Raw genomic sequence first — 8,630 nt, forward strand, 5'->3', positions numbered from 1 at the left:
CACACACAATGATGATATGAAAACTAAAGTTGTTCCCAGTTTCTTTCTTTATTGGGACACAGAGTAGTAATTGCTTATTACAAAACACAGCAATTGTTGTTCATTACAAAGACAACACTCTTACAATAGTTCATTCTAAGATGTTTCTTAATATCAAAGATATTCCCAGCTGTCGCACAGCATTCAACAGTCAGCCTTTACATTCAAGCAGAAGATAATAGCAAAACAAGCTCTAGTCCCAAAATCCCCAAATTGAATTATGTGAGTTGATGAAATTGCTAATGAAACAACCTGAGTCTGGGAGTGAAATTTAAATAAATTACGTTAACAAGCTTTATAAATGCATGATTAGCATGGGGCCACCTGACAGTTTAATTAAGTATGCACTGCACTTATTAATCAAGCTAAACTCTCTTGTAAATATATATAAAAAAAGCTAAAGTAAATCTGTGTGTGTGTGTACATCTACCTTTGTGATTTATAATTAAACTTTTAGACCTTGAGAGAGAGGACATTACTGGAAAAGTTCAGTCCTCACATCTGCTGTTCATTTATTTGATTATTTATTAATATTTATTTGCCATGGAAAATGCTTCTGGATCAACAGAAAAAAAGAACTAAATAAAATGAGCCACAGTTCGCCTAGAAGTGTATTTTTCATCTGCTGTCCCCACACAGATGTTAAAAAGGAAACATCAAAACAGAATGAGGGTTCAGGTTAGGTATGTAGATGTGATGGCGAGGCATTAAGGAATGTATTATTATCAGTGAGCGTCCTCACGAGTGTAAAAGTACAAATATGTGTGTGTGTAGTCTCTACATCATGGCGTTCCTCTCGTCCTCTTCAGTCAAGGTTTTCTTCTTACCCCCTTTTTTTGTACGCTTGATCACAATGATGAAGACAATAACTGCAAAAAGACAATAAAAATTAAGTCAATTACAGCAGCGTACAAAATGGAGTCAGCACCAGCGACATATAACTAGATAATAATAACTTCAGGCTGAACAGTATAACGGACACTGCTTCATGTGCTTTCATATGTGGTTTGTTAGACTTACGGCAGAATCCCACAGTGCCAGCCAGGATCCCGATTGTGGGTCCAACTCCATAACTGAGGGAACGCGGATCTGGTGCCATGTAGCAGTAGCCGAGCTCTGTGCAGTTACATACTCTCACTGGTATAGAAGGTAGAGAGAAGAACACGTGCATTAAACCTTTATCAGAGATGTGATGCAGTAAAATGTCAACAAAATCCCATAAAAACCAACAATGGGTTTGCAGTAAAATGTCAACAAAATCCCATAAAAACCAACAATGGGTTTGTCCATCATCAACAACCAATCTCTTAACAAAACTAATTACAGAGCCTGTGTTCATGGTAATGAGGGAACATGTCAGGCATTGTAACAGTGTGGCTCATTAGTGTGTTTTTTTAATGTGAACAATGGGAATCATTCTTTGGCTGCACAGACAATACATGTTAGGATCAGTTCATTCCTGTGTTTTTGTCTTTTCATGGTATTGCTTGCCAGACGCACCCTCTAAGTTGAACATAAAGAATAAACTCACCCTCAAACGGATGTGTGACTCCCATGCCTGCATTGTCTTTAATGTTAATGGGGAGTATGAAGGTTTTATCTTCGCTTGATTTTTTCTTCAGAGTCAGTTTTGCCGTCGTACCTGCAGGAAACAAGAAGAATATAATGATCTGACTCTTTGAGTTGTACACCATCTTCTGATATATATCACCTTAACAGTTCATTGTTTTAGCATACCGTCGACATTGAGCAGTTCCCAGTTAGGAGATTTCTTGCCGCTACCCAAAGTAAAGGTGAAGGGCTCGGAGAAGGGGTGACTGTCTCCATCTGTGGCCTTGATGACGACAGGGACGGGTTTCTGCACACAGATGAAGGCCTGGGTCTCTACCAGTTTGGGGACGTTGTCGTTCACATCCAGCAGCTGCACAGACACGACACGCTCGGAAGACTTTTCTGGGTTCTCTTCAGAAGGAAATCAGAGAGCAGGAAAACATACATTTAAGTTTCATAACATAAACAAAAAAACAACATTTGCAACATTGCTTTTACTTTTTACTTATACAGCACAACTCGATTACATTCCCCGCATAATCGAGTTGTATGCATCCGCATGGTTGAATGCAGTTGGATGTGGTGGTATGCCTCCGCCAACCAGTTAAGTTAACATTATGATGTCACAGGGAAGTTGACCTTTTGGATAAAACCTAATTGTTGTATCCCATTAAATATCTGTGTGAAATTTTATCATAATTACTGAATCAATTCTTGAGTTATGACCTTTGAGCACCAGATTCTAATCCATTTTTTCTTAAGTCCAAGTGAACTTTGGCGCCCAATCTAAAAAAATTCCTTCGCGGCGTTCCTGAGGTATCGCATTCACAAGAATGGAACCCGAACACATAATGCCTCTAACCAAAGTGTATTGAGCTAGAACGAATTTAACCGGTGTTATAACAACTGATCAACTAAACAAAACCCCTCTGTTAGGCAGGGATATGAGTCTGATTTATATGATTATCTTACCCTTCTCAAATGCAGTGACAGTGACTTTGAAACTCTCCAAGGTTTCTCTGTCCAGCTTGTCTTTGGTCTTGATCTCTCCTGTGGCAGCATCGATCTCCAGCCAGCCCTGAGTGTCACCATCCAACTTAAAACTGTAGAAATTGCACACAAAGACACGCACACACATAGGAAGCAGATATTAGAAATCACCCATGCTACACAGCACACTGAATAAGGGCCCAGGGGAAATAATGGTAGTCAAGACAAATCAATAGTTTGTTTTTGTGTACACGTGATACCTAGTCCTAACCCCAAACTAGCAGCCAGTAGGGAGCAGTTACATTAAAAACAAAGCCAGTGCTGATCTAGTGGAACATTATAAAAAGGGCTTATAATCTTTCTTTAGGGAAGATTATATAAGAGATTATTAAAGATGATAAAGTCTGTGGTAGTAACTGAACAGGTTTGTATGCATAAGAGAGAAGGTGGAAATGTTCTCAGTTCTCAGTAATGAATAATAAGAATGTAAACTGAACTAAAGCATCCTTGACAATTTAATTGAACAATTATTACAACAATATCCACCTTTTGTGGTGTTACTTAACAGCTGAAATGAAAACTTCTGGAGCAATATGCTGATGAACCCGAGTTCATCTGATCGGAATATGTCGGTCTTGCTCTAATATTATTTAATTATTTACAATAGCAGTTGTTCTTTTTTCAGCAGTTCAACATAAACTAAAGAATCTCCATCATAGTTTTGGATTTTACAAAGTCAAATCCAGTGTCCACCCACTGTACTTTAAGCAGTTCTGAAGCACAGAGTGGTTATTTGTGTGTATTTACCCGATCTCTTTGCCCTCTGGATCCTTTGCCTCCACAGTGAGCAGCACTGAGCCCTTGGTGGTGTTTTCAGGCACAGTCACATACAGGATATCCATACTAAACTCTGGAGCCTCGTCTATGTCAGTGACAGACACAGAGACGAAGGTTGTGGATTCGCTACCGTACTCCAGATCCTTCATCAGCGGCTCTGGGTTACGAGCATCAATCTGGAGCCTGTAGGTGGGGGACAACTCAAAGTCCAGAGGCTGTTAGGAGACAAGCAAGCTGAAGGTTAGGAAAAGCAAGAATGTGTTGAAGGTCAAGGCCGAGGCCTTTGAAGGTCACTATACAGCTGTGAGTCTGTCACAGCTGTTAGCTTTGTACTTATTAAAGGCATTTTACATTTAAAGTCACGATACCTAGACAATTAGTCAGATGCAGCAACTATAGAATTAGCTTACACTCTTGGTAACAGTAACTAGAGCTGAAGAGCTGACTAAACTTAATAAAGAAATATATGAAGTAATATATTTTCTAATGTTTGTGTGATATTGCCAACTTTTTAGATAATCAATTGTTTCAGTCAGTTATAAAGCAAAAGTGTGAAACATTTGCTGAAACAAAAGTGTATTACAGAAATACAAATGATAGGTTAATTGTGAACCTTTTACTGTAACATTTACTGGACCTTAAATGCAAACATAGTTAAAGATCATAATTGTATGAAATAACTGTGTGTGTTTGTGTGGGAGACGTCTCTACATCTCAATGGAGGTACCGTACCCTAGCTATGACCACTTGGCCGACGCCTTTGCCGTCGGTTTCCACAGCAAAAAGGTCATCGTCGTTGCCAGCAGTGATGTGGAACTCGATAAAGGAGCTGCCGCTGTCTGGGTCATCAGCGTCTGACGCCCTGATGGTCAGCACTGTGTGTCCTATAGGTGTGTCCTCTTCTAGAGTGTAATTGCCATACTGCACACAGACACACACAGAAACGTGAAGAAAATCAGCCACAACAGTGTGAGAAATAAGAGACAGATACATCATCACATACTTACATCCTCCTTCTCGAACAGAGGCATCTCATTGTTGACGTCGATGACCTTGATGACGACCTTACAGTCTGTGCTGAAAGCTATGAGACGAAAAGCCATGAGTGGACTTGGAGTGAAAACTGACTGACCTCTATTTACAGGTGTGTTACATCATACAGCGTGTGTGTTACCTGGGTCGCTGACTCTGACATTGAAACTATAAATCTGCTGTTCTTTTCGCTGCAGCATGCGCAATGCTTGAATTCTTCCAGTGGCAGCATCAATGGAGAAGGTGGTGGGTGTTGAATCATCCTGGGACTCGATGGCGTAAGTCAGCTGGGCATTCAGTGTTCCCTCTTCATCCTTGTCATGGGCCAACAGCTGTCCTACCAGGCTGCCTGGAACCACAAGAGCCAGAACGTAAGAATAAAAGCAATTTATCAATTTTCTTAGGATTTAAAAATATTCTCCTGAAGGGCTCCAGTCTTAAATCCTACCGTTAAAGACTGCAGTGCAGAATCACAGGGGATTACTCACTTTTTGAGACATGTTCTAGGGGTCAATAATCGATATGTATAATTCAAAATAAGATATGTTTAGTCTATTATTTGCTTTGGATTTGAATATTTCTTGCATTTATCATGGGTGCAAACAACAAGAATAAAGCTGGGACAGATTTTGTTGTTTGTCTGAATTTCTTTCCAACTGCAATTGAGTTTAGTTTCAATTTCAGCCAATTCAATTTCAATTTCCTATTATTTATTCCATATTTTTTGTTATAGATTTAGTTTAATTTGTTGTTCATTTCAAATGTTTATTGCCCTTGGAGATTCAACCCAAATTAAAATGACATGTTTTTCAGGATATCATTTTGAAAAGAAAGAAATGAACAATGGGGCAGATGAAGGGTTTATTTCTGAGTACACATGTGTTTAACCATGTGATCACTTGCTCTTAAAGTTTTCTCTTACACTTAACTTTGATTAGATGTAATCACTTACAGTGGTGGAAAGTATATTTGCTACTTACATCATTCAATCAACTAATCATTTTTGATTATTATAGATGAAGCTACCCAGCAGTATATTAAGTAGTTACAATTAGCCACACCTTTATACCAGCTGCAACATTAAAGTAATGCTTACACATTAATGCATTCATAGTTCTAAAACAATAATATATTATATATTAATCTAAAATGGGGCATTCTGCATGATAAGTACTTTTCCTTTTGCTACTTTATATATTTTGATGCTATTATTTTTGTACTCTTACTAAAGTAAAAGTCTGAATGCAGGACTTTTATTTCGATACTGTGGTATTGCTATTTTTACTCAAGTAAAAGATCTGAGCACTCCTCCCATCCTGTTTTTGCTCCTAACATGCACATGCTGCACCATGAAGGGGTTATGTAATAAACACACACACATCTTACCTACAGGCTCATTCTCCTGCACCTCAAATACACTCTCCTCATTTTCACACATTGGTCTGTTGTCATTCACATCCTCCACCAAGACTTGAATCTCCATGGGTGGATCCACCTCTTTGCCACTGTTATCCCTCGCCAACACCACCAGGATGTACTGAAACAGAACCAATACAAGTAAGCTGTTATTTCTACATGACATAAGAGACATTTGTTGAGCAAACTAAGCATGTGTTGTGTACCATGTCCTTGTGTTCTCTGTCCAGCTCCTCTGTCAGATGTATTTGTCCATCTTCTGTGATTCGGAAGGGGAATTTCTGCTCTCGCTCTTTCTGCACCAACGTGTAAACAGCGTCGGGTTCATTAGACTGGACCTGGATCAAAAAAAGGAAGGCAAGATGCCACAGAGTGGGATTACTGGATGTAGAGTATGTATAGTGAGTGTTTGTACTTTAAGGTGTCTGCATTTGTGAGATTTGTGCAGAGCTGGCATGTGCAACACACCACACCTTTGCGATAACCAGAGGGTAACTGGCCGGTGAGTGCTCTTTCAAAGTTATCGGTCCAGGATTGATCCACAGGTTTTGTTGCACAACAATGTGCACTCTGGTGTTTCCACTCAGTGCGGTCTCTGACTCTCCTCCCAGGTCCTGCACGCGCACGATTAGGGTGTAGTCTGGGTCATCCAGGGGGTCCACATTCCTCCTCCTCATTTCTGACACCACAGAGGAAGATGAAGGTTACAATTAGAGCCATTGTACAAGCAACAAAAATAAAACGTTTAGGGGGTTGAACATCACAAAAACATTTCAGTAGATTTAATTAAATAACACTTTGAGTCACATGGGCACACTCAAGGTTTTTATTCTTGATCCTATCATAGAAATTCAACTCAACATTTAATAAATCAGTGGTGGCCAAAAGGTTAGAGAACTGAGCCAGCAGGATAAATCCCTTGTAGATGAATATTTTTCTTATTCTCCTTCACACTTCCTTGTGAAATTCTTAATATGTTTCTCTTTTAAAAAAACAGAAACTGTCAAATCATTCTTTACTTGAATTGTTCACCATTCTATATTTGTGGCCTGTGTCAGATTTCTGTTTTGCTTGCCTAGTCTATGGCTGCAATTAACAGTCGTTTTCATTATTGAATTGAATCTACTGATTATTTGACAGACTGTTTCATTCTGACACTAGAAAAACCACCTGATACTGTCTCTGGTTGGCTGTCTAATACAACTACAGGTTTTTCTCACTGTAGCAATAATGTTCTAACTTGTCAAACACCAAATACTTTATACATTCAATGCACTAGTAAAAAAAATACACCAAGAAATCCTTCATAAACTACAGCAGCACACATGTTGCCTGCATGCTGAAATGTCCCTGTGGTCTGTTTTATGTTGCACAAACTAAAAGAGCTTTAAAGATGTTCAGATCTGAACACAAAACTGCAACACACACACACAAAAACACATATTATGCTATTGCTCTGCATTATGCACAGGCTAACCATGGCTCTGCAGTGTCAATAAAAATCTCACCCTCTCTCAGAGGTTGAGGCATTATCAACTCACAGCTCTGCAGAGATTGCACTTTGGATTCATATTCTTAACACAGTTAGGATGTTGGATGCAGTGATTGTACTTTCTGTGTTCTTTATGTGTTCTGCTGTTTCTGATGTGATTACAGTGCATGTGATGTGGCAATAGATCCAATAAATTTTAAATTCAATGACAACTGTGCACCTGTTCTAGGTTGACTATGTGTTTGCCTCATGTGTTTGTATATTTTGACTCTGATGAAGACACAGTAATGTATTGTTGCATTATTAAAGGCAAAGCAATCAGTGTGATCCAGTCCCTTTTTTTCACGTGTGAAGATGGAATTTTTTGCTTAACTTTGACTAATTTATCAATTGAATCGCTGCAGCTCTACATCTGGATACAAACCTGCTCTCTCCACACAGGTGAAGAAGGGGTTTTGTTCATAGGGGATCTCCTGCACTGAACAGTATTCATCAAACTTTGTCTTCAGAGCCTCGATGCTCCGATCTTCTCCTCTGCCGTACTGGATGCCTTCTCTGGCCTTTAGCATGTTTTCCCCTGTTAAAGAACAAAAATATTGTTCAGTACGATTCCACACATTACAAGCATGGTTTCGTATAGATCTATGGAAGAACAACATCTCTGTTGTCTCAAGGCTGTCTGGGAAATGTAATAAAACTCTCTCAGAGCGCACAGGCATCTTCACATGCTTACACAGCCTCTAAGTAATCTGTGATCAACATCACGCGACACATTTAGGCAATCTGCCTCCAGTCAGCGTTAATCTTGAGCACATAAAATGAGCTGTGTAATCTGGATTTACAGCGGCACTATATCGCCAGATTACAGACAGAGATGGACAGATTACAGACTTTCCTACAGACAGTTCTACGTGCCAAAATCTGGGTTCGTGTCTGTGTGTTTATTTATGCGTGCACAGGCATTTGTATTATTACCTTCTTCTGTAGTAGAGATCTCTCCAGTGTTGGGGTTGATCTGGAACAGGAGGCTGTGGTGTTTGTTGGGGATCTGGCTGACCAGGCTGTAGCTCAGATGAGCGTTGGGGGTCTTCGGGTCGTCCCGATCCAAAGCAAACACGCGGGTAAATGGGACACCTGGAACAACAGACTGATGTTAAAGTCTTACCACAGTGAGATGTTGGTATTTCAAAGTATAATGACTGGATCTCTCTCTGCTTAACCTTAATGTTCTAGATTTCTTAGGAATCATTTTATACACATTTCCCCCAAATTC

The 8,630-nt window shown here is 39.5% G+C and overlaps 1 protein-coding gene across 1 annotated transcript in view; it reads right to left on the bottom strand.

Annotated features, from left to right (window-relative positions):
- Positions 1–598: 598 nt before the first annotated feature.
- The window catches only part of cdh17 (cadherin 17, LI cadherin (liver-intestine)), a 12,573-nt gene continuing 4,541 nt past the window's right edge, over positions 599–8,630 (bottom strand). Inside the window, exons 6-19 of the mRNA XM_035671670.1 lie at positions 8,333–8,491; positions 7,782–7,934; positions 6,339–6,544; positions 6,072–6,203; positions 5,836–5,986; positions 4,592–4,798; positions 4,425–4,501; positions 4,150–4,338; positions 3,388–3,632; positions 2,563–2,693; positions 1,777–2,001; positions 1,571–1,681; positions 1,060–1,176; positions 599–908 (exon numbers count right to left, since the gene is read on the bottom strand). Coding sequence (XP_035527563.1) covers positions 817–908; positions 1,060–1,176; positions 1,571–1,681; positions 1,777–2,001; positions 2,563–2,693; positions 3,388–3,632; positions 4,150–4,338; positions 4,425–4,501; positions 4,592–4,798; positions 5,836–5,986; positions 6,072–6,203; positions 6,339–6,544; positions 7,782–7,934; positions 8,333–8,491 — 2,195 coding nt within the window. The 3' untranslated portion in view covers positions 599–816. The remainder of the gene's footprint in view (positions 909–1,059; positions 1,177–1,570; positions 1,682–1,776; positions 2,002–2,562; positions 2,694–3,387; positions 3,633–4,149; positions 4,339–4,424; positions 4,502–4,591; positions 4,799–5,835; positions 5,987–6,071; positions 6,204–6,338; positions 6,545–7,781; positions 7,935–8,332; positions 8,492–8,630) is intronic.

The sequence above is a fragment of the Morone saxatilis genome, unplaced genomic scaffold (assembly GCF_004916995.1).
Source record: "Morone saxatilis isolate NCDOM2014 unplaced genomic scaffold, NCSU_SB_2.0 Contig24, whole genome shotgun sequence".
Taxonomy (NCBI): domain Eukaryota; kingdom Metazoa; phylum Chordata; class Actinopteri; family Moronidae; genus Morone; species Morone saxatilis.